This window comes from Anser cygnoides, chromosome 28, assembly GCF_040182565.1.
Source record: "Anser cygnoides isolate HZ-2024a breed goose chromosome 28, Taihu_goose_T2T_genome, whole genome shotgun sequence".
NCBI classification, from domain to species: domain Eukaryota; kingdom Metazoa; phylum Chordata; class Aves; order Anseriformes; family Anatidae; genus Anser; species Anser cygnoides.
In genome coordinates this window covers 709,120-733,576 of record NC_089900.1, presented here as the reverse complement: position 1 = coordinate 733,576, position 24,457 = coordinate 709,120, and the positions used below count along the sequence as shown (strand labels likewise).

The 24,457-nt window shown below is 59.8% G+C and overlaps 3 protein-coding genes across 7 annotated transcripts; 1 reads left to right on the top strand and 2 right to left on the bottom strand.

Moving 5' to 3' along the window:
- Window positions 1–3,122: 3,122 nt before the first annotated feature.
- LOC106029474 (zinc finger protein 774-like) lies at window positions 3,123–15,634 on the bottom strand. 5 transcript variants are annotated; one of them, XM_066984161.1, is made up of 4 exons: window positions 15,494–15,634; window positions 15,329–15,393; window positions 11,745–14,272; window positions 3,139–5,144 (listed from the first exon to the last, which is right to left on the bottom strand). In XM_066984161.1, exons 1-4 carry the CDS (start codon window positions 15,497–15,499, stop codon window positions 4,354–4,356), a joined length of 3,390 nt encoding a protein of 1,129 aa, XP_066840262.1. In that variant the 5' UTR covers window positions 15,500–15,634; the 3' UTR covers window positions 3,139–4,353. The 5 variants fall into 5 exon arrangements, with proteins under 5 accessions (XP_066840259.1, XP_066840260.1, XP_066840261.1 ...); XM_066984157.1 differs by lacking the exon at window positions 3,139–5,144 and having other exon boundaries at window positions 10,945–13,145; window positions 13,182–14,272; XM_066984158.1 differs by lacking the exons at window positions 11,745–14,272; window positions 15,329–15,393; window positions 15,494–15,634 and adding exons at window positions 6,890–6,955; window positions 9,704–9,993 and having other exon boundaries at window positions 3,123–5,219.
- On the top strand, window positions 15,495–19,662 carry TBRG1 (transforming growth factor beta regulator 1). The gene is made up of 2 exons (XM_066984187.1): window positions 15,495–15,790; window positions 18,481–19,662. The coding sequence occupies exon 2, from the start codon at window positions 18,482–18,484 to the stop codon at window positions 19,610–19,612; it is 1,131 nt and encodes a 376-aa protein (XP_066840288.1). The 5' UTR covers window positions 15,495–15,790; window position 18,481; the 3' UTR covers window positions 19,613–19,662.
- Window positions 19,663–19,778: 116 nt separating this feature from the next.
- On the bottom strand, window positions 19,779–23,307 carry TACO1 (translational activator of cytochrome c oxidase I). Its single transcript, XM_066984197.1, has 5 exons — window positions 23,149–23,307; window positions 21,798–21,904; window positions 21,568–21,701; window positions 21,222–21,417; window positions 19,779–20,083 (listed from the first exon to the last, which is right to left on the bottom strand). Exons 2-5 carry the CDS (start codon window positions 21,834–21,836, stop codon window positions 19,883–19,885), a joined length of 570 nt encoding a protein of 189 aa, XP_066840298.1. The 5' UTR covers window positions 21,837–21,904; window positions 23,149–23,307; the 3' UTR covers window positions 19,779–19,882.
- Between the last annotated feature and the right edge of the window lie 1,150 nt (window positions 23,308–24,457).

Sequence of the window (24,457 nt, the reverse complement as noted above, 5' to 3'; positions counted from 1 at the left end):
CCATGGTGACACAACCCCGTGGTGCCACCACCCCGTGGTGACACCACAACCCCATGATCCCAAAACCCCATGGCCCCACAACCCCATGGTCCCATAACCCCCATCCCATAACCCTATGGCCCCATAACCCCATGGTGCCACCACCTTATGGTGTCCCCAACCCCATGGTGACCCAACCCCATGATCCCACAACCCCATGGTCCCACAATCCCATGGTGTTACCGCCCCATGACCCCACAACCCCATCCCATAACTCCATGGCCCCACAACCCCACGGTGTCCCCAACCCCATGGTGCCACCACCTCAAGGTGTCCCCAACCCCATGGCGTCCCCACCCCATGGTGCCACCACCCCATGGTGTCCCCAACCCCATGGTGCCACCACCCCATGGTGTCACCACCCCACGGCCCCATAACCCCATGGTGTCCCCAACCCCATGGTGTCCCCACCCCATGGTGCCACCACCCCATGGTGTCACCACCCCACGGCCCCATAACCCCATGGTGTCCCCAACCCCATGGTGTCCCCACCCCATGGTGTCCCCAACCCCGTGGTGCCACCACCCCAAGGTGTCCCCAACCCCATGGTGCCACCACCCCATGGTGTCCCCAACCCCATGGTACCACCACCCCATGGTGTCACTACCCCGTGGCCCCATAACCCCATGGTGTCCCCAACCCCATGGTGTCCCCAACCCCATGGTGTCCCCAACCCCATGGTGTCCCCACCTCATGGTGTCCCCAAACCCGTGGTGTCCACCACCCCATGGTGTCCCCACCCCATGGTGTCCCCAACCCCATGGTGTCCACCACCCCATGGTGTCCCCACCCCATGGTGTCCCCAACCCCATGGTGCCACCACCCCATGGTGTCCCCAACCCCATGGTGTCCACCACCCCATGGTGTCCCCACCCCATGGTGTCCCCAACCCCATGACCCCGCAAGCCCATGACCCCACACCCCCCCGACCCCACAACCCCCCATTTCGGGTCCGTCCCGGACGTGACAGCCCAGGGGGGGATGTCCCCGGTGTCACCTCCGCCCCCGGTTGGCCTCGGGGGTGACGTGGACTTCCCACCGGCGGCCCCGTCCCCGCGGGGACCCGGCGCTGTCCCCACCCCGGAAGCGGCCGCGGTTTTGGGTTCCTTCCTGGGGGGGGGGGGGGGAGGGGGGGCGGCTTCCTGCTCCCCGGGGACCATGGCGGGGGGGGGGGAGGGACCTGGGTGGGGCCGGGTGGCCCCAAACTTCTCCATCTGGTCGGCCGGCCGGCACCAAACGGCTCCAGGTGTCTCCAAACGGCTCCAAACTTCTCCAAATACGTCCGAACGTCTCGGAACTTCTCCAGAGTTCTCCAAAGTTCTCCAAAGTTCTCCAAAGTTCTCCAAAGTTCTCCATCCCAACTCCAAAAATCGCCATCCCGTCCCCAAACATCTCCGTCCCACCTCCAAACATCTCCAAACATCTCCATCCACTCGTCCATCCCATCCCCAAACATCTCCAGACACCTCCAAACACCTCCAGACATCTCCAAACATCTCCAAAGTTCTCCAAAGTTCTCCAAACTTCTCCATCCCAACTCCAAAAATCTCCATCCCGTCCCCAGACATCTCCAGACGCCTCCAAACATCTCCATCCATCCATCCGGTCATCCATCCCATCACCAAACACCTTGAGACACCTTCAAACATCTCCAAACATCTCCATCCACTCGTCCATCCCATCCCCAAACATCTCCAGACACCTCCAAACATCTCAAAACACCTCCAAATATCTCCAGACACCTCCAAACCTCTCCAAACATCTCCAAAGTTCTCCATCCCAACTCCAAAAATCGCCATCCCACCTCCAAAGATCTCCATCCCACCTCCAAACACCTCCAAACATCTCCAAACATCTCCATCCACTCGTCCATCCCATCACCAAACATCTCCAGACATCTCCAAACACCTCCATCCATCCATCTTCTCGTCCATCCCATCACCAAACACCTTGAGACACATTCAAACATCTAACAAACATCTCCATCCCATCTCCAAACATCTCCAAACATCTCCAAACTTCTCCAAACATCTCCAAACATCTCCAAAGTCCTCCAAAGTTCTCCATCCCAACTCCAAAAATCTCCATCCCATCTCCAAACATCTCCGTCCCACCTCCAAACATCTCCAAACATCTCCAGACACCTCCAAACATCTCCAAACATCTCCAAACATCTCCGTCCCACCTCCAGACACCTCCAAACATCTCCAAACATCTCCATCCACTCGTCCATCCCATCCCCAAACACCTCCAGACACCTCCAAACATCTCCAGACACCTCCAAACACCTCCAAACATCTCCATCCACTCGTCCATCCCATCCCCAAACATCTCCAGACACCTCCAAACACCTCCAGATATCTCCAAACATCTCCATACGTCCATCCGGTCGTCCATCCCATCACCAAACACCTTGAGACACCTCCAAACATCTCCAAACATCTCCATCCACTCGTCCATCCCATCTCCAAACACCTCCAGACACCTCCAAACATCTCAAAACACCTCCAAACATCTCCAAAGTTCTCCAAACTTCTCCATCCCACCTCCAAACATCTCCAGAACATCCCAGGTCCCTCAAACATCTCCAGAACATCTCCATCCTTCCGTCCATCCCCCCATCCATCCATCTCCATCCACCTCCAGACATCTCACCCACCCACCCACCCATTCCCAGATGCCCTCAAACATCTCCAGAACATCTCCAGAACGTCCCAGGTCCCTCAAACGTCCCCCGAACATCTCCAGAACGTCACCCGTCCACCACCCATCCATCGCCCGTCACCCACAGGACCACCAACGATCACCGGCGGGCGAGGAGAAGACACGGGCCAGGCCCTCACCGAAGACCCCTGTGGAGGAACCACCACCGCCTCCACCTCCGTCCTCCTCCAGGTGGTCCTCGACCATCTGCTGGGGCTCCATGGACCTCCCCGGCCACCCACATCTCCTCCCAGTCCCCCCCCAGTCCCTCCCAGTCCCTCCCAGTCCCCCCCCCTCCCAGTCCCTCCCAGTCCCCCCCAGACCACACCTCGGTGCCACTCCAGCCCCTTTATTGCTGCCGCAGAGGCCCAAGCACGGCGACGCCCCCCCCCCCCCCCCAGATGTCCCCACGGTGGCCCCAGATGTCCTCGTGGTGGCCCCACGGTGTCTTCAGGTGTCCCCACGGTGGCTTCATCTGTCCCCAGATGTCCCCAGGGTGGCTCCTGGGGTCCCCAAGGCATCTCCCGGTGTCCCCAGGAGCCACACCTGAGGTTCTACCATGGTTTGGTGGCCACCAAGCCATGACGCCGTGATCCTTCCTTAGGTTCTAAGCTGGATGCCATGATGGTGGACAACCCCGTTGAGGTCCTGGGACCCATCCCAACCTCCCAAGTCCATAATCCACCTCGAGATGGTTCCAGGGACGACATTTGAGGTTCTACCACAGTTTGGTGGCCACCATGCCACAACACCATGATGTTCCTTAGGTCCTAAGCTGGACGCCATGATGGTTGAGCACCCTACTGAGGTCCCGGCACCCATCCCGACCTCCCAAGTCCATAGTCCACCTCTAACTACCTACTGGAGCCACATTTGAGGTTCTACCATGGTTTGGTGGCCACCATACCACGACACCAAGAGCGTTCCTTGGGTTCTTAGATGAATGCCATGATGGTGGAGCACCCATTTGAGGTCCCGGCACCCATACCGACCTCCCAAGTCCATAATCCACCTCGAGATGGTTCCAGGGACAACATTTGAGGTTCTACCACGGTTTGGTGGCCACCATACCTCAACACCAAGAGCGTTCCTTGGGTTCCTAGCTGGACGCCATGATGGTGGAGCACCCATTTGAGGTGCTGGGACCCTTCCTGACCTCCCAAGTCCGTATTTGACCTCCACGTGTCTCCGGGGTCAACATTTGAGGTTCTACCATGGTTTGGTGGCCACCATACCACAACACCATGCTGTTCCTTGGGTTCCTAGCTGGACGCCATGATGGTGGAGCACCCCGTTGAGGTGCTGGGACCCACCCTGACCTCCCAAGCCCATCGCCCACCTCTAGGGACAACACTCGAGGTTCCACCACGGTTTGGTGGCCACCATACCACAACACCATGATGTTCCTTGGGTCCTAAGATGGAAACCATGATGGTGGACCACCCCGTTGAGGTGCTGGGACCCACCCTGACCTCCCAAGCCCATCGCCAACCTCTAGGGACAACACTCGAGGTTCCACCACGGTTTGGTGGCCACCACACCGCGACACCGCGATGTTCCTCGGGTTCCTCAGACGACCGCCGCGACGTCGGACCACCCGGTGCCCACCTCCTAGGGGACCCCGCAAGCCGGCTCCTCCCCTTCCTCGGGGTGCCCCTTGAGGTGCCGGGTGAACTGGGGCTTGTAGCGGAAGCGCTTGCCGCAGCGGGCGCAGCCGTAGGGCTTCTCGCCGGTGTGGATGCGCCGGTGCTTGACCAGGTTGGAGGAGACGCAGAAGCTCTTGCCGCAGGCGCCGCAGCGGAAGGGGCGCTCGCCGGTGTGGGTGCGCTGGTGCTCGATGAGGGTGGAGCTCTGGCCGAAGGCCTTGCCGCACTCGCCGCAGCGGTAGGGCCGCTCGCCGGTGTGGGTGCGCTGGTGGGAGGCCAGGTGGGTCTTCTTCTTGAAGCGCTTGGGGCACTGCGGGCAGGAGAAGGGCTTCTCGCCCGTGTGGGTCCTCTCGTGCTTGACCAGGTTGGAGCTGAGGCTGAAGGCCTTGCCGCAGCGGCCGCAGCCGTAGGGCTTCTCGCCGGTGTGGGTGCGGAGGTGCTTGACCAGGTTGGAGGTCCTGCCGAAGGTCCTCCCGCACTCCGGGCAGGAGAAAGGGGTCTCGCCGGTGTGGGTGCGCCGGTGTTCGGTCAAGGTGGAGCTGCGGCTGAAGGTCCGGGAGCAGGTGGGACAGGCGTAGGGCTTCTCGCCGGTGTGGGTGCGGAGGTGCTCGGCCAAGGTGGAGCTCCTGCCGAAGCTCTTGGGGCACCGGGGGCAGGAGAAGGGCCTCTCGCCCGTGTGGGTGCGCTGGTGCTCCAGGAGGTTGGAGCTCTGGCCGAAGGTCCTCCCGCACTCGGTGCAGCGGTAGGGTTTGGAGCGGCGCTCGCCGGCTTCCAGGAGGCCCAGGAGGTTGATGAAGCCGCTGGGGTGGTCTCCGGGGGGCGTCGGCGGTGCTGCGGGGGGGGGAAACGGGGAGGAGAAGGGTCGGGGGGGTGGGTTGGGGCTGAGGAACCCGCGGGTTCTCCGTGGAGAACGTCCGGTGGGTCATCAAGCAACCATGTGGAGATGTTCTCCGTGGAGGAACATCTCATAGGAGGTCATAATATGGCCATGTAGAGATGTTCCTCCATGGAGAACGTCTTGGTGGGTCATCAAACAACCATGTAGAGGTGTTCTCCATGGAGAAACATCTCATGGTAGGTCAACATATGGCCATGTAGAGATGTTCCTCCACAGAGAACGTCTTGGTGGGTCATCAAGCAACCATGTAGAGATGTTCTCCATGGAGAACGTCTCGTGGTGGGTCATCGTGTGACCATGTAGAGGTGTTCTCCATGGAGAAACATCTCATAGTAGGTCATAATATGGTCATGTAGAGATGTTCCCCCATGGAGAACATCTGGTAGGTCATCGTGTGACCATGTAGAGGTGTTCTCCATGGAGAAACATCTCATAGTAGGTCAACATATGGCCATGTAGACATGTTCCTCGATGGAGAACGTCTGGTGGGTCATCGTGTGACCATGTAGAGGTGTTCTCCATGGAGAACATCTCATAGGAGGTCAAGGTATGGCCACGTAGAGATGTTCCTCCATGGAGAACGTCTTGGTGGGTCATCAACCAACCATGTGGAGATGTTCTCCGTGGAGGAACATCTCATAGGAGGTCAAGGTATGGCCATGTAGAGATGTTCCTCCATGGAGAACGTCTGGTGGGTCATCAAACAACCATGTGGAGATGTTCTCCATGGAGGAACATCTCATAGGAGGTCAACATATGGCCGTGTAGAGATGTTCCTCCACCGAGAACATCTTGGTGGGTCATCAACCAACCATGTGGAGATGTTCTCCGTGGAGGAACATCTCATGGTAGGTCAGCGTATGGACACGTAGAGATGTTCCTCCACGGAGAACATCTTGGTGGGTCATCAACCAACCATGTGGAGATGTTCTCCATGGAGGAACATCTCATAGGAGGTCAACATATGGCCATGTAGAGATGTTCCTCCATGGAGAACGTCTTGGTGGGTCATCAAACAACCATGTGGAGATGTTCTCCGTGGAGGAACATCTCATAGGAGGTCAAGGTATGGCCATGTAGAGATGTTCCTCCACAGAGAACGTCTTGGTGGATCATCAACCAACCATGTGGAGATGTTCTCCATGGAGGAACATCTCATAGGAGGTCAAGGTATGGCCACGTAGAGATGTTCCTCCATGGAGAACGTCTGGTGGGTCATCGTGTGACCATGTAGAGGTGTTCTCCATGGAGGAACATCTCATAGGAGGTCAAGGTATGGCCATGTAGAGAGGTTCCTCCACGGAGAACGTCTTGGCGGGTCATCAACCAACCATGTGGAGATGTTCTCCATGGAGAACGTCTCCTGGTGGTCACCCATGACCACGTCGAGATGTTCCTCCACGGAGAACATCTCCTGGTGGTCACCCATGACGACGTCGAGACGTTCCTCCACGGAGAACATCTCCTGGTGGCCACCCGTGACCACGAAGGGCCACTCCCAGCAGAAGACCACCCCTTTTTGTGTTTTTTTTCCCCAAATTCCCACCTTTTTGCCCCAAAAACCCCCCGTCCCCGAGGAGCTCCCCGCGCCCCGCGTCCTCACCTGCGCCGCGGGGCTCGCTGGGGACGGCCCCGTCCCGCCGGGGACCCCCGGCCTCCATGGCGGCGCCTGCCGAAACGGGGCAAAAAAGGGCAAAAATGAGAAAAAAAAAAAAAAGCCCTTTTTTTGCTTTTTTATTTTACCCCAAATCGGTCCGTTTTTGCCCCAAAATCCCCTTCGTCTGGGGCGCGTTACGGGCGCCAAACCTCCTGCTCTCGCCCCGAAAAAGCCTCCTTTGGTTTTTGCCTTTTTTCATCCCAAAATGTAACCCCACAAATTCATTAATTTTGCACCCCTACACCTGAGAGCAATCGTCCCGTTTTCCCCCTTTTTCACCCCAAAAGACAATCCCAAAAATTAGTTAATTTTGCACCCTTACACCTAAGAGCAATTGGCCCAATTTCCTCTCTTTTCACCCCAAAAGACAATCCACCAAATTAGTTAATTTTGCACTCCTACAACTGAGAGCATTTAGCCCAATTTCCTCCCTTTTCACCCCAAAACACAATCCCCAAAATTAATTAATTTTGCACCCCTACACCTGAAAGCAATTGGCCCAATTTCCTCCGTTTTCACCCCAAAACACGATCCCAAAAATTAATTTTGCACCCCTACACCTGAGAGCAATTGGCCCAGTTTCTTCCCTTTTCACCCCAAAATACAATCCCCACAATGAATTAATTCTGCACCCCGATTCCTGAGAGCCATCACCCCATTTTTGCCCTTTTTCACCCCAAAAAGCAATCCCAAAAATCAGTTATTTTTGCACCCCTACATCCGAGAGCCATTGGCCCAATTTCTTCCCTTTTCAACCCAAAAGGCAATCCCCACAATTAATTAATTCCGCACCCCGATTCCTGAGAGCCATCACCCCATTTTTACCCTTTTTCACCCCAAAAAACAATCCCCAAAATTAGTTAATTTTGCACCCTTACACCTGAGAGCAATTGGCCCAATTTCTTCCCTTTTCACCCCAAAACACAATCCCAAAAATTAGTTAATTTTGCACCCTTAGACCTGACAGCAATTGGCTCAATTTCCCCCTTTTTCACCCCAAAACACAATCCCCAAAATTAATTAATTGCGCACCCCGATTCCTGAGAGCCATCACCCCATTTTTGCCCTTTTTCACCCCAAAACACAATCCCCCAAATTAGTTAATTTTGCACCCCTACACCTGAGAGCAATCGGCCCAATTTCCTCCCTTTTCACCCCAAAATGCGATCCCCACAATTAATTAATTCTGCACCCTGATTCCTGACAGCCATCACCCCATTTTTGCCCTTTTTCACCCCAAAAAACTATCCCAAAAATTAGTTAATTTTGCACCCCTACACCTGAAAGCAATTGGCCCAATTTCCTCCCTTTTCACCCCAAAACACAATCCCCAAAATTAATTAATTTTGCACCCCTACACCTGAAAGCAATCGTCCCATTTTCCCCCTTTTTCACCCTAAAATGCGATCCCCACAATTAATTCCGCACCCCCATTCCTGACAGCCATCACCCCATTTCCTCCCTTTTTCACCCCAAAAAACAATCCCAAAAATTAGTTAATTTTGCACTCCTACAACTGAGAGCATTTAGCCCAATTTCCTCCCTTTTCACCCCAAAACATAACCCCCAAATTAGTTAATTTTGCACCCCCACGCTTAGGAGCAATTGACCTGTTTTCACCCTATTTCACCCCAAAACCTAATCCTCCAGATTTGTTAATTTTGCACTCCCCCCACCCCGGGACTAATTATCCCATTTCTCCCATTTTTCCCCCCAAAACACAATCCTCACAATTAATTAATTCGGCCCCCCTGACACCCACAATAAGTTACCCCATTTCCCTTGTTTTTTACCCCAAAATAGCCCCCCCTCATTTTTAAACCCTAATCCCCCATGTCCTGAAGCAATCAGCCCATTTTCACCCTTTTTTACCCCAAAATGCAATCCACGCGATGAATCAATCCCGCACCTTAGTTCCTGAAAGCAATCGGCCCGATTTCCCCCCTTTTCACCCCGAAATTCGACCCCCCAAACTAGTTAATTTTGCCCCCCTGCCCCATGCAGCAATCATCCCGATTTCCCTTCTTTTCACCCCAAAACAGAACCCCGACAATGAGTTAATTTTGCTCCCCCCCCTACCCTGGAGCGGTTGGCCCAATTTCCTCCTTTTTCAACCCAAAAGTCCCTCCCACCAGCGGTTAACCCCTCTCCTGCCGGCCCAGCAGCAATCGTCCCATTTTCCCCCCTTTTCACCCCAAAACACGATCCCCACAATTAGTTAATTTTACAGACCCCCCCACCCTATAACAACGGGCCCAAATTCCTCCTTTTTCACCCCAAAAAGCAATCCGCACTGTTAACTAACCCCCCATCCTGCATGCCCGGCAGATTTTTTTCCCATTTTCCCCCTTATTCACACAAAAATACAATCCCCCAAACTACCTAATTTTGCACCCCCACCCCGTTGTAGCAGTCACCCCGATTTCTCCTTTTTTCACCCCAAAACACAATCCTGACAATTAGTAAATTTTGCACCCCTCTACCTGAGAGCGACCGGCCCAATTTCCTGCTTTTTCACCCCAAAACGCCCTCCCACAAACAGTTAATTCCTCTCCCTGCCTGCTCAGCAGCAATCGGCCCATTTTCCTCCTTTTTCACCCTAAAACGCAATGCCCACATTTAGTTCATTCCGCGCCTCCCCACCTGAAAACCAACAGCCCGATTTCCCCTTTTTTCACCCCAAAATGCCCTCCCGTAAGCATTCAGCCCCCCCCCTCCCGCCCTCCCCGCAGCCATCGGCCCATTTTCCCCGTTTCTCACCCCAAAATGCAATCCACGCGCCGCTTAACTCCCCCAGCCGCTCGCCGCCAGCGATCGGCCCGTTTTTGCCCTTTTTCACCCCAAATCCGACGGGGACGGATTCACGAGAGCCGCAGCAGCTCCCTGGCACCGGTGGGCCCCAATCCGGGCGTTTTTTCACCCAAAACGGGGTCGTTTTTTTTGCCGGCCCTGACAATGGTGGCGGGCGAGCGGCGTTTCCTGCCGCAAAGGCTCCCGGGGACACGGGAAGGCCACCGGGCTCCCAGTGCCTCCCAGTGCCTCCCAGTGCCTCCCAGTACCCCCCAGCATCCCCCCACACCTCCTCCCAGTGCTCCCAGTATCCCTCCAATACCTCCCAGTGCCCCCCAAATCCCTCCCAGTACCCCCCAGTGTTCCCCCAAAATGCCCCCCCCAGTGTTCCCAGTCCCTCCCAGTGCCTCCCAGTAACACCCAGTGTCCCCCCAAACCTCCCCCCAGTGCTCCCAGTATCCCTCCAATACCTCCCAGTGCCCCACAGATCCCTCCCAGTACCCCCTGGTGTTCCCCCAAAACGCCCTCCCAGTGCTCCCAGTACCTCCCAGTTCCTCCCAGTGCCCCCAATACCCTCCAGTGTCTCTCCCAAACCTCCTCCCAGTGCTCCCAGTACCCCTCAAATCCCTCCCAGTTGCTCCCAGTACCCCTGAAATCCCTCCCAGTGCTCCCAGAAGCCCAAAAATCCCTCCCAAACCTCTTCCCAGTGCTCCCAGTACCCCCAAAATCCCTCCCAGAGCTCCCAGTAACCCCCAGTGTCCCTCCCAAACCTCCTTCCCGTGCTCCCAGTACCCCCGAAATCCCTCCCAGTGCTCCCAGTAAACCCCCAAGCCACCCCCGGTGCACCTCCAACACCTCCCAGTGCTCCCAGTACCCCTCAAATCCCTCCCAGTGCTCCCAGTAACACTTAAAGTCCTCCCAAACCTCCTCCCCGTGCTCCCAGTACCCCTCAAATCCCTCCCAGTGCTCCCACTATCCCTCCAATACCTCCCAGTACCCCCCCAAATCCCTCCCACTATCCCCCAGTGTTCCCCAAACCCCCCCCTCCCAGTGCTCCCAGTTCCCCCCCCCAGTAACCCCCAAGCTACCCCCAGTCCTCCCATCACCCCCCGAACCTCCCTCCCAGTGCTCCCAGTGCCCCTCCAACACCTCCCAGTGCTCCCAGCACCCCCAAAAATCCCTCCCAGTGCTCCCAGTATGGCCCAGAGCAGCAGCGTTCACCAGGATTTATTGGGGTGGTGGGGACGGGGGACAGGGGGACACGGGGACAAGGGGGACAGGGGCGTCTTGGGGACATGGGGACACCGGGATATGGGGTCTTGGGGACATGGGGATGGGACGGGGACACGGGGTTCTCCAAGACGAAGCCATGGCTTTGGGCCACCATGATGGACCTCGGAGGTCCTGAGATGGTTCTCCAAGACGAAACCATGGCTTTGGGCCACCATAACGGAGATGAAACCATGGCCTTGGGCCACCTTGATGGACCTCGAAGTTCTTGAGATGGTTCTCCAAGACAAAACCACGGCTTTGGGCCACCGTGATGGACCTGGAAGTTCTTGAGATGTTTCTCCAAGAGGAAATCATGGCTTTGGGCCACCTTGAAGGTCTTGAGATGGTTCTCCAAGATGAAACCATGACTTTGGGCCACCGTGATGGACCTGGAAGTTCTTGAGACGGTTCTACAAGATGAAACCACGGCTTTGGGCCACCTTGAAGGTCTTGAGATGGTTCTCCAAGACAAAACCATGACTTTGGGCCACCATAACGTAGACAAAACCATGACTTTGGGCTACCATGGTGGACCTTGAAGTTCTTGAGATGGTTCTCCAAGACGAAACCGTGGCTCTGGGCCACCTTGAAGATCATGAGATGGTTCTTCAAGGCGAAACCATGGCTTTGGGCCACCATAACGGACCCGGAACTTCTTGAGATGTTTCCCCAGGCCGAAACCACGGCCTCGGCCACGCCGAGGGCCTCGTCCCGCGCCGGTTCGGGCGCCGTCCTCACGCCAGGTGGGTGCGCTGGTGCTTGCTGAAGGCCGAGCTCCACCCGAAGGTCTTCCCGCACTGGCCGCAGCGGTAGGGCCGCTCGCCGGTGTGGGTGTGCCGGTGCTCCAGGAGGTTGGCGCTCTGCCGGAAGCTCTTGCCGCAGTCGCCGCAGCGGTAGGGCCGCTCGCCGGTGTGGGTGCGCCGGTGCTTGGCCAGGTGGGAGTTTTGGCAGAAGCTCTTGCCGCAGAGCCCGCAAGTGTAGGGCCGCTCGCCAGTGTGGGTGCGCTGGTGCTGGATGAGGTTGGAGCTCTGCCGGAAGCTCTTGCCGCACTCGGTGCAGCGGTAGGGCCGCTCGCCGGTGTGGGTCAGCCGGTGCTTGGCCAGGTAGGACCCGAGGGCGAAGCCCTTGCCGCAGAGCGGGCAGAAGTGGCGCCGGGCGGCGCCGTGGGTCCGCCGGTGCTCGGCCAGGTTGGAGCTCTGGCTGAAGATCTTGCCGCACTCGGGGCACTTGTAGGGCTTCTCGCCGGTGTGGGTCACCTGGTGGCGGAGGAGCTTGGAGCTCTGCCCGAAGGCTTTGCCGCACTCGGGGCACTTGTAGGGTTTGGCGGGCGGGCGGCAGGCGCGGAGGTGCCGGGCCAGCCGGCAGCTCCAGAAGAAGGAGGCGCCGCAGTGGGGACAACCCAAGGGTTGCTCGGGCTGGTGGTGCCGCAAGCCGGCCGGTTGGGCGTAGGACTTGCCGCAGGCCTCGCAGCGGTAGGGTTTGGCCGCCGCGCCGTGCCGCCGGCGCCGGTGCCGGGCCAGTTGGGCGCTGCCCTCGAAGCGCTCGGGGCAGAGGGGGCAGGAGAAGGAGCCGGCGTGGGTCTGCCGGTGGAGGAGCAGGGTGGCGGCGTGGCGGAAGGCTTGGCCGCACTCTTCGCAGCGGTGCGGCCTCTCGGCAGCGGCGCCGGGAGGGTCGGCGTCACCAGGTTCGGTGTCACCGCAGGGTTTGGCGTCACCGCAGGGTTTGGCGTCACCGCAGGGTTTGGCGTCACCCCAGGGTCTGGTGTCACCTTGAGTTTTGGTGTCACCATGAGTGTTAGCGTCACCAGGAGGCTTGGCACCGCCACGAAGGGCGCCGTCACCGTGACAGCCACCACCGCCATGATGGTCACCGTCGCCATGGCCTTCGCCACCACTGTGAGGTTCATCATCACCACGAGGTTCACCATGAGGTTCACCGTGACCATGAGGTTCACCACGAGGTTCACCATCACCATGAGGTTCGCCGTGACCATGAGGTTCACCACGAGGTTCACCACCACCACGAGGTTCTCCGTCGCCATGACACTGACCATGAGGCTCCCCATCACCACGAGGTTCCCCATGACCATGAGGTCCACCATGACGTTCCCCATGACCATGAGGTTCACCATCACCATGAGGTTCACCATGACCATGAGGTCCACCATGACCACGAGGTTCCCCATGACCATGAGGTCCACCATGACGTTCCCCATGACCATGAGGTTCACCATCACCACGAGGTTCCCCATGACCATGAGGTCCACCATGACGTTCACCATGACCATGAGGTTCACCATCACCATGAGGTTCACCATGACCATGAGGTCCACCATGACCATGAGGTTCCCCATGACCATGAGGTCCACCACGACATTCCCCATGACTGTGAGGTTCACCATCACCCTGAGGTTCACCATGAGGTTCACCACCACCATGAGGTTCACCATGAGGTTCACCACCACCACGAGGTTCACCACCACCACGAGGTTCCCCACCACCGCACCGCTCCCCGCCGCCCCGAGGCTCCCCACCGCCCCCACCCCCACCCCCCTCACCCCCGCCGTGATCCTTCTCCCGGTGCGCCGCCAACGCCGAGGCCCGGCAGAACTGCCGCCCGCAATCCCGGCACCGCTGCCCGCCGCGGGCCCGCCGGTGCTTGGCCAAGTCGGAGCTGACGGCGAAGCGGCGCCCGCACTCGCCGCACCCGTAGGGCCGCTCGCCGGTGTGGGTCCGCCGGTGGGTGGCCAAGGTGGACTTGCGCCCGAAGGCCCTCCCGCACTCGGGGCAGCCGTAGGGCCGCTCGCCGGTGTGGGTGCGCCGGTGGTGGACCAGGGTGGAGCTCTGGCTGAAGCGGGCGCCGCACTGCCCGCACCGGTAGGGTTTCTCGCCAGTGTGGGTGCGTTGGTGCTCCAGGAGGGTGGAGCCGCGGCTGAAGGCCTTGCCGCACTCGCCGCAGGCGTGGGGCTTGGCGCCGGCGTGGCCTTTGCGGTGCTCCAGGAGGGAGGAGCTCCAGCCGAAGGCCTTGCCGCACTCGCCGCAGCGGTAGGGCCGCTCGCCCGTGTGCACTCGCCGGTGCTTCAGGAGGTTGGAGCTCTGGGCGAAGGCCTTGCCGCACTCGCCACAGCGGTAGGGGCGGGGGGGGAGGTCTTCGCCGCTGCCTTCGGCCTCCTCCTCGCCCTCGTCCTCCTCCTCCTCCTCCTCCCCGTCCTCTTCGGCAAGGGGAGGGGGCGGCCTCGGCTGCGGGGCGCCGATCGGCGGCGGGGAGCTGTGGGGTGGAGGAGGAGGGGGTTGGGTGGGGGGACACCCAGTGGGGGGAGGGGGCGCTTTTGGGGGGGGAGGGAGGTTGTGGGGTGGGGGGAGGACGACTTGGGGACATCATCTCGGGGACGTCGGACTTGGGGACGTCATGTCGGGGACGTCGGTCTTGGGGCGAGGGAGGTTATGGGGTGGGGGGGAGGTGACGCTGGGGGACGTCAAGTTGGGGGCGGCATCATGGGGACGTTGGTCTTGGGGTCATCGGTTTTGGGGTAAGGGAGGCCATGGGACATGGGGACATCAACTTGGGGACATCAACTTGGGGACATCATTTTGGGGACATCATCAAGGGGACGTTGGTCTTGGGGTAAGGGAGGTCATGGGACATGGGGGAGGTGACGTTGGGGGACATCATCTTGGGGACATCGGTCTTGGGGACGTTGGTCTTGGGGTAAGGGAGGCCATGGGACATGGGGACGTCAACTTGGGGACATCATCTTGGGGACGTCGGTCTTGGGGTTAGGGAGGTTCTGGGGTGGGGGGGAGGTGACGTTGGGGGACGTCAACTTGGGGACGTCATCAAGGGGACGTCGGTTTTGGGGTAAGGGAGGTCACGGGGTGGGGGGACCTCAATTTGGGGACATCATCTCGGGGACATCGATCTTGGGGACGTCGGTCTTGGGACTAGGGAGGTTACGGGGTGGGGGGACGTCAACTTGGGGACATCATTTTGGGGACATCATCAAGGGGACGTTGGTCTTGGGGTAAGGGAGGCCATGGGACATGGGGGAGGTGACGTTGGGGGACATCATCTTGGGGACGTCGGTCTTGGGGACGTCGGTCATGGGGCGAGGGGCGTTATGGGGTGGGGGGAGGTGACGTTGGGGGACGTCAACTTGGGGACATCATCGAGGGGACGTCGGTTTTGGGGCAAGGGAGGCCGCGGGCCGCGGCGACATCACCCTGGGGACACCAAGGCCGTGTCCCCCTGTCCCCATGTCCCTCCCCCACCCGTTTTAGTGCCCCTCCCCCCCCCCCCCACGCCCCCCCCCGTCCCCTCCCCCACCTGGTGGCCACGCCGTCATCGCCGCCGTCATCGCCGCCGTCCTTGGGGACCGGAGGGGACCCAACCTGGATGGGGGGGGGGGACATGACGTCACGGGGGGGGAGGGGATGACGTCACCGTCAGCCCCCCCCCCCCCCCCCCCCTTCTCGGCGCCCCCCGGCTCACCTCCATTGTCCTCGTCCGCCGCCCCTCCCCCACCCCCGCCACCGGGCAGGTCAAAGGTCACGAGGGGGAGGGGCCCCGGGGGGGTGGGGGAGGGGAGAGGTCAGAGGTCGCCCCGCCGCGTGACGTCACCGCCCGCCGCCTTTCGGGGCGCACCCCCCCTCCCCCCCCCCCGCCCCTCGGCGGCCTTCCTCCTCCCCCCTCCCCCTCCTCCCGCCCCGCCCCCACCCCTCCTCTTCCGCTTCCTGGCCCCTCCCCCACACTTCCTCTTCCTCCTCCTCCTCCTCCTCCCGGCGCCGGGTGAGTGCGGGGAGGGGGGGGCGCGGGGCGGGGGAGGGGGAAGGGGGGGGGGGTCGCGGGGGTGGTGCACGGCTAATTGCGAGGCCTTGCGCTAATTAAAAGGCCTCGCGCTAATTGCAAAGGGTTGCCTTCATTGCAAGGCGCAGCGTTAATTGCAACGCCTTGCACGGTTTGCAAAGGGTTGCGCTAATTGCAAAGGCTTGCACTAATTGCAAAGGCTTGCACTAATTGCAAAGGGTTGCATTAATTGCAAGGCCTTGCACTAATTGCAAAGCCCTGCGCTAATTGCACAGCATTGCACTAGTTGCAAAGCATTGCACGAAGGGTTGCAAAGCGCTCTGCTAATTGCAAAGCCTTGCACTAATTGCAAGGCCTTGCACTAATTGCAAAGCACTGTGCTAATTGCAAGGCGTTGCACTAATTGCAAAGCATTGCACGAATAATTGCAAAGCGTTCTGCTAATTGCAAAGCCTTGCACGGTTTGCAAAGCCTTGCACTACTTGCATTAATTGCAAGGCATTGCGCTAATTGCAAAGCCTTGCATGGTTTGCAAAGGGTTGCACTAATTGCAATGGGTTGCATTAATTGCAAGGCCTTGCACTAATTGCAATGCAGTGTGCTAATTAAAAGGCATTGCACTAATTGCAAAGCATTGCACGAATAATTGCAAAGTGTTCTGCTAATTGCAAAGCCTTGCACGGTTTGCAACGCCTTGCACTACTTGCAAAGGGTTGCATTAATTGCAAGGCCTTGTGCTAATTGCAAAGCCTTGCACAGTTTGCAAAGTGTTGCGCTAATTGCAAAGGGTTGCATTAATTGCAAGGCCTTGTGCTAATTGCAAAGCCTTGCACAGTTTGCAAAGTGTTGCGCTAATTGCAAAGGGTTGCATTAATTGCAAGGCCTTGCACTAATTGCAAAGCAGTGTGCTAATTGCAAAGCTTTGCACTAATTGCAAGGCCTTGCACTAATTGCTAAGCCTTGCACGATTTGCAAAGGGTTGCACTAATTGCAAGGCCTTGCTCTAATTGCTAAGCCTTGCACGGTTTGCAAAGGGTTGCACTAATTGCAAGGCCTTGCACTAATTGCAACAGTGTGCTAATTGCAAAGCCTTGCACTAATTGCAAAGCCTTACATGGATTGCAAAGGGTTGCATTAATTGCAAAGGGTTGCATTAATTGCAAAGCTTTGCACTAATTGCTAAGCCTTGCATGGTTTGCAAAGCTTTGCACTAATTGCAAGGCCTTGCACTAATTGCAAAGCCTTGCATGGTTTGCAAAGGGTTGCATTCATTGCAAAGGGTTGCATTAATTGCAAGGCCTTGCACTAATTGCAAAGCAGCGTGCTAATTGCAAAGCACTGCACTAATTGCAAGCCCTTGCACTGATTGTAACTAATTGCACTGCCTGGAAGCAATGCTGCTCGTTGCACTAATTGCAATTCATTGCACTAATTACAACTTGTTGCATTAATTACAATTAGTTGCATTAATTACAACGCATTGCATTAATTACAATGCATTGCATTCCTTACAATTCGTTGCGTTAATTGCAATTCCTTGCACTAATTGGGAGTCATCACATCAAGAGCAGCTCATTGCATTAATTACAGTCCTTTGCACTAATTGTGATTACTCCTGCAACCCGTTGCAACCACGCTTAGCCTTGCAACCTCTTGCAACTACTCCTACAGCCTATCACATCATCATTCAGCCTTGCAACCTGTTGCAACTACTCCTACAACCCATTGTAACCTCATTTACCCTTGCAACCTCTTGTAATTAATCCTACAACCCATTGCAACCTCATGTAGCCTTGCAACCTCTTGCAATTGCTCTTACAACCCACTGTAACCACACTTACCATTGCAACCCGTTGCAACAACTCCTCCAACCCATTGTAGCCTCTTGCAACTACTCCTACAACCCATCACAACCACATTTACCCTTGCAACCCGTTGCAGCTACTCCTACAATGCATTGTAACCTCTTGCAACTACTCCTACAACCCATCGCAACCACATTTACCCTTGTAACCCATTGCAACGACTCCTCCAATCCATTGTAACCTCTTGCAACTACTCCTACAACCCATTGTAACCTCTTGCAACTACTCCTACAACCCATCGCATCCTCATTTACCCTTGCAAACTGTTGCAACAACTCCTCCAATCCACTGTAACCTCTTGCAACTACTCCACCAACCCATTGTAACCTCTTGCAACTACTCCTACAACCCATCGCATCCTCATTTACCCTTGCAACCTCTTGCAACTACTCCTACAACCCATCACATCCTCATTTACCCTTGCAACCTCTTGCAATTAATCCTACCACCCATTGTAACCTCTTGCAACTACTCCTACAACCCATTGTAACCTCTTGCAACTACTCCTACAACCCATCGCAACCACATTTACCCTTCCAACCTCTTGCAATTAATCCTACAACCCATTGTAACCTTTTGCAACTACTCCTACAACCCACTGTAACCCCTTGCAATGACTCCTCCAACCCCTCGCAACCTCTTGCAACTTCTCCTCCAACCCGCTGGAACCCCACCCAGCGCCGCACCCTCCCCCGCCGCGCCCCCAGCCCTTCGCCGCGCCCCCCCCCCCCCCCCCCCCCGCCATGATCCCATCGATCAATTAGCGGCCTAATTAACCCCTTCCCGATTTCCCCCCCCCACCCCCAGGATGCCGAAGGCCCCGCGGGCGCGGCCGGCCGAGCGCTACCGCCTCAAGTACAGCCGGCTGCGGCGGGCGGCGCGGGCGCTGGTCTTCGAGAACGGGGCGCTGTGCGACGAGGTGGCGAGGCTGGAGGCCAAGTGCCTGCGGGCGCGCGACGAGCGCCGCTTCCTCCTCACCCGCCTCCTCCAACTCCGGGCCTTGGCCGGCGGCGAGGAGGCCGGCGGCGAGGCCGGGCGCCGGGCGAGGAGGGGAGGCCGGGGGGACGGGGGGAGGGCGGCGAGGGACGGGGCGAAGGGGGCGGAGGGGAGGCCGGGGGGAGGGAGGAACGGGTTGAGGCCGGCGGGGCCGAGGGATGAGTCGAGGCCGGCGGGGTCGAGGGAGGACGCGAGGCCGGCGGCCTCCAGGGACGGGTCGAGGGCGGCGGGCTCGCGCGACGCTCCGCTCGACGACCCGAGGGACCCCACGAGGCCCAACGGTCCCCGGGGAGCCTCCAAAGCGGCGGCGGCGGCGTTGCCGGCGGCCATCTTGAGGCCGCCCGAAGAGGCCGCCAACCTCGCGGGGCCGCCGGCGGCCATCCTGAGCACGTCGCCGCGCCGGCGCGGCGGGCCGCCGGCGTTGCCCTTGACTCTCGGCCCGTTGACGGTGCACAGCTTGGGCGTCGTCGGGGCGGGGGCGGCGGCCATCTTGCCGCCGGGCTACCGGAGCACGCGGCTCTTCGCCAGCCTCCGGAGGCCGGCTCGGCGCTGCCTCTACACCTGCCGGATCGTCGCCGGACCCCGCTGCGAGATCGTGGCCGAGGACGAGCCCGGAAGGGTGCTGGGGGGCCCCACGCCGGACGTTTGCCACGCTCGCCTCCTCCAGGCCTTGGAGGAGGCCGGGGGGAGGCCCCGGGGGCCTCCGCACGTCCCCGGGGCCGGCGATGACTTCTTCGGCCTCACCCACCCCGTCGTCCGGCGGCACCTCCAAGGGGAGGCCGGGGCCTTCATCCACCCCGAGGAGGAGGAGGACGACGAGGAGGACGACGACGACGAGGACGACGACGAGGACGACGAAGAGGAGGAGGAGGAGGACGGGGCCGCCCAAGCTTTCCCCTACGGCGACATCTTCCTCGGCAGCCCCACGGGATCCGACGACTGACCCCAGTGGTCCCCCCCCCCCCCCCTTAAATAAATGACCCTGCCCTCCGCTGCCGCCATGTTTTTTGGGGCCCAAATGTTGGGGTTCCTTTCGGGGTGGGGGACCCCGGCTTCCCCACGGGCGGCGGTCGACCGTGGGGTGAAATTAATACACGTGGGGGCGGAGCCACGCTCGGAAAAAAGGCTTTTATTGTCACCAACAACATGGGGGGGGGGGGGGGGAGGTGACCCCAAATTCCAGGGCCACACCCCCCTGCCCCCCCCCGGTTTCCTATTGGATGTTGTGGTAGATGTTGACGACGTCGGGGTAGTCCCCGAGGGCCTGGAGGAGGCGCTCGGCCTCCTCCCGCGTCCCCTCCGGCAGCGCCACGCGGTCCCGGGGCAGGTACTCGATGGTGGCCGAGAGCGGACGCAGCCCCGAGGCCTCCAGGCGCTCCCGCACGGCCCGCAGGGACGAGGTCTCGCAGATGAACTGCGGGGGGGGGGGGCAGCCAATGGGGGTTGGGGGTGGTCGGGGGACGGCCAACGGTCGTTGGGGATGGTCAAGGGTGGTTGGGGATGGTCAAGGGTTGGCCAACTGTCGTTGGGGATGGTCAAGAGTTGGCCAGTGGCCGTTGGGGATGGTCAAGGGTGACTGGGGATGGTCAAGGGTTGGCCAATGGCCGTTGGGGATGGTCAAGGGTTGGCCAAGGGTGGTTGGGGATGGTCAAGGGTTGGCCAATGGTCGTTGGAGATGGTCAGGTGTTGGCCAAGGGTGGTTGGGGATGGTCAAGGGTTGGCCAATGGTCGTTGGGGATGGTCAAGGGACGGCCAATGGTCGTTGGCGATGGTCAACGGTGGTTGGGGATGGTCAAGGGTTGGCCAATGGTCATTGGGGATGGTCAAGGGTTGGCCAACTGTCGTTGGGGATGGTCAAGGGTTGGCCAATGGTCGTTGGAGATGGTCACGGGTTGGCCAAGGGTGGTTGGGGATGGTCAAGGGTTGGCCAAGGGTGGTTGGGGATGGTCAAGGGTTGGCCAAGGGTGGTTGGGGATGGTCAAGGGATGGCCAGTGGTCATTGGGGATGGTCAAGGGTTGGCCAACTGTCGTTGGGGATGGTCAAGGGATGGCCAATGGTCATTGGGGATGGTCAAGGGTGATTGGGGATGGTCAAGGGTTGGCCAATGGTCATTGGGGATGGCCAGCGGGGGTTGTAGAAGATCAAGGGTTGACCAATGGTCATTCGAGATGGTCAAGGGTTGGCCAATGGTCGTTGGGGATGGTCAAGGGTTGGCCAACTGTTGTTGGGGGTGGTCAACGGACAGCCAATGGTCATTGGGGATGGTCAAGGGCGGTTGGGGATGGTCAAGGGTTGGCCAATGGTCGTTGGAGATGGTCAAGTGTTGGCCAAGGGTGGTTGGGGATGGTCAAGGGTTGGCCAATGGGGGGTTGTAGAAGGTCAAGGGTTGGCCAATGGATATTGGGGATGGTCAAGGCTTGGCCAATGGTCATTGGGGGTGGCCAAGGGTTGCCCAATTGTAATCAAGGACGGAAAACCGAGGGCACCACCTCCCGCCCCACCCAAACCATCCAATCCCGGCCCCCCCCCCCCTCGCTGCCCCCTCCCCCACCTTCAGCGCCGCCTCCTCTTCCTCTTCCTCCTCCTCCTCCTCCTCCTCCTCCCGGCAAACGTCCTGAGCTCCGGCCTCCACCGCGGCCTCCAGGGCGGCCTCCAGCGAGACGGGGCTCCCCCGCAGGTCCCGGGGGGCCACGCGCACCACCCCCTTCTGCTCGAAGCCGTGCCGGGCGCCGTCGGCCATGGCGGCCCTGGTGGAAAAAAAAAATAAACAAAAAACGAAAAAAAATAAATAAATAAAAATAAAAATAAATAATAAAAAATCGAGGCTCAGCCTCGAAACCCGACGGGCGCGGGGCCTCCACGTCCCGGCCTCGGCGCCCCCCCGAGGGGCCACGAACCCGTTGCGGGCGAGGAGGAGGCGGATCTCGTGCTGGCTCCGCCGCGGGTTGTCGGTGAGGACCTCCAGGAGCAGCGCCCACCCGCCGGCGCCTCGGGCTTCGTAGACGACCCGCGTCGCCGCCGCCGCTCTCTCCTTGGACGGGGGGTGGGGGGTGAGGACGATGGGGTTGGGGGTCTGCCCTACAAGTTGTGGGGCGACGGGGCCCCAAAATCCCCCGCCGGGACCTACCGCGCCGCGGATGGCGGCCTCGATGGAGGCCTTGGGCATGTTCTTGGCCCGGCACTGCTCCACCACGTTGGCCAAGTGGGCGTTGAGCGCCGGGTCCGGGCCCCCCTCTGCGGGGAGAAAGGGGGTGAAAGGGGGGGGGGGGATTTGGGGTGGGGTCCTGGGAGGTGGGGAGACCCCCCCCCCCGAGATCCCAAAGGACCTTACGGGGGGATCTGTGGGGCGGAGGGAGGTCCTGGGGGGGGATCTGTGGGGTGGGGAGGTCTTTGGGATCCCTGGGATCCTCGGGAGATCCTGGGGGATTTGGGGTGGAGAGATCCTGGGGGGGATCTATGGGGTGGGGAGGTCCTGGGTGGGGATCTGTGGGGTGGAGAGGTCTTTGGGATCCTCGGGAGATCGTGGAGGGTGTGGGGTGGGGAGGTCCTGGCGGGGGGGCATCTGTGGGGTGGGGAGGTCCTGGGGGGGATCTGTGGGGTGGGGAGGTCTTTGGGATCCCTGGGATCCTTGGGAGATCCTGGGGGATTTGGGATGGAGAGATCCTGGGGGGGATCTATGGGGTGGGGAGGTCCTGGGGGGGGATCTGTGGGGTGGAGAGGTCTTTAGGATCCCAGGGATCATCAGGAGATCCTGGAGGATCTGTGGGGTGGGGATCCAGTGGAAAAGGGGATCCGGGGGAAAGGCGCTCTGGGGGAAAAGGGGATCCGGGGAAAGGGATCCAGGGGAAAAGGGGATCCGGGGGGAAAGGGGATCCAGGGGGTGGGGATCCAGGGAAAACAGGATCTGGGGAAAAAGGGATCCTGGGGAAAAGGGGATCTGGGGGAAAAGGGGATCCGGGGGAAAAGGGGATCCAGGGGGTGGGGATCTGGGGAAAACGGGATCTGGGGAAAAAGGGAATCCAGGGGAAAAGGGGATCTGGGGGAAAAGGGGATCCGGGGGAAAAGGGGATCCAGGGGGTGGGGATCCAGGGAAAACAGGATCTGGGGAAAAAGGGATCCTGGGGAAAAGGGGATCCGGGGGAAAAGGGGATCCGGGGAACAAGGGGATCCAGGGGAAAAGGGGATCCAGGGGAAAAGGGGATCCGGGGGAAAAGGGGATCTGGGGGAAAAGGGGATCCAGGGGGTGGGGATCCGGGGAAAAAGGGGATCCGGGGAAAAGGGGATCCTGGGGAAAAGGGGATCTGGGGGAAAAGGGGATCCAGGGGGTGGGGATCTGGGGAAAAGGGGATCCGGGGAAAAGGGGATCCAGGGGGTGGTGATCTGGGGAAAAGGGGATCCGGGGGGTGGGGATCCAGGGGAAAAGGGGATCCGGGGGAAAAGGGGATCCGGGGGAAAAGGGGATCCGGGGATCCACCCACCGCGTGCGGCCGTGCGCAGGAGGAGGCCGAGGCGCTGGAAGAGGCGGCTGCGGGCGGCGTCGCGCGGGCCCTTGACGTTGCGCACCTTGGACCAGCGGTTGTGGCCCGCCCCGCGCCGCGGCCCCGCAACCGCCGGGCGCAGCGCCCACAGCCAGCGGGACGCCCGGGGGACACCGCGACAGGGCCACCGGGGACGCCATGGGGCTGGGGGGGGGGGGGGACGGGGGACGGGGGACACACACACAGGGTGAGGTGGGGGCTCCCGGGGGGGCTGGGGTCGCCTACAGCCCGTGGGGATCCCATAACTTGGGGCCAGCACCCCATAAAAGCCATAGGTCCTGGTGTCGCCACCCCATGGGACCCATAACCCCAGGTGCCACCACCCCATGGTGACCCCATATCCCGGTGCCACCACCCCATAGAACCCATTACCCCAGGTGCCACCACCCCACGGTGACCCCATATCCTGGTGCCACCACCCCATGGGGACCCCATAACCTGGTGCCACCACCCCACGGTGACCCCATAACCTGGTGCCACCACCCCATGGGGACCCCATATCCCATTGCCACCATCCCATTGGGACCCCCATATCTTGGTGTCACCACCCCATAGCACCCATAGGTCTTGGTGCCACCACCCCATGGTGACACCATAGGTTCTGGTGCCACCACCCCATAGAACCCATTACCCCGGGTGCCACCACCCCATGGTGACCCCATATCCCAGTGCCACCACCCCATTGGGACCCCATAACCTGGTGTCACCACCCCATGGTGACCCCCATATTTTGGTGTCACCACCCCATAGCACCCATAGGTCCCGGTGCCACCACCCCATGGGGACCCCATAGATCCTGGTGCCACCACCCCATAGAACCCATTACCCCAGGTGCCACCACCCCACGGTGACCCCATATCCCGATGTCACCACCCCATGGGGACCCCATATCCCAGTGTCACCACCCCATAGGACCCCATAACCTGGTGCCACCACCCCATGGGGACCCCATATCCCAGTGTCACCACCCCATAGGACCCCATAACCTGGTGCCACCACCCCATGGGGACCCCATATCCCAGTGTCACCACCCCATAGGACCCATAGGTCCCGGTGCCACCACCCCACGGTGACCCCATAACCTGGTGCCACCCCCCACGGTGTCCCCATGTCCCCAGGTGACCCCCCCATGTGACCCCTGACCCCCACGTGACCCCCTGACCCCCACGTGACCCCGTATCCCAGTGCCACCCCCCCATCACCCCAGGTGCCACCCCCCCACGGTGTCCCCATGTCCCCAGGTGACCCC

Coding starts and splice junctions, on each gene's coding strand:
- LOC106029474 (XM_066984161.1), bottom strand. Junction 14,273..15,328: donor GATGACGGCGTGGCCACCAG/GTGGGGGAGGGG, acceptor TCCACCCCACAG/CTCCCCGCCGCCGATCGGCG. Junction 5,145..11,744: donor GCACCAGCGCACCCACCTGG/CGTGAGGACGGC, acceptor CCGGCGAGCGCC/GCTCCAAACCCTACCGCTGC.
- TBRG1 (XM_066984187.1), top strand. CDS start 18,482: ATGCCGAAGGCCCCGCGGGCGCGGCCGGCCGAGCGCTACCGCCTCAAG.
- TACO1 (XM_066984197.1), bottom strand. CDS start 21,836: ATGCCCAAGGCCTCCATCGAGGCCGCCATCCGCGGCGCG. Junction 21,702..21,797: donor AGGCCGCCATCCGCGGCGCG/GTAGGTCCCGGC, acceptor CCCCCGTCCAAG/GAGAGAGCGGCGGCGGCGAC. Junction 20,084..21,221: donor AAGAGGAGGCGGCGCTGAAG/GTGGGGGAGGGG, acceptor CCCCCCCCGCAG/TTCATCTGCGAGACCTCGTC.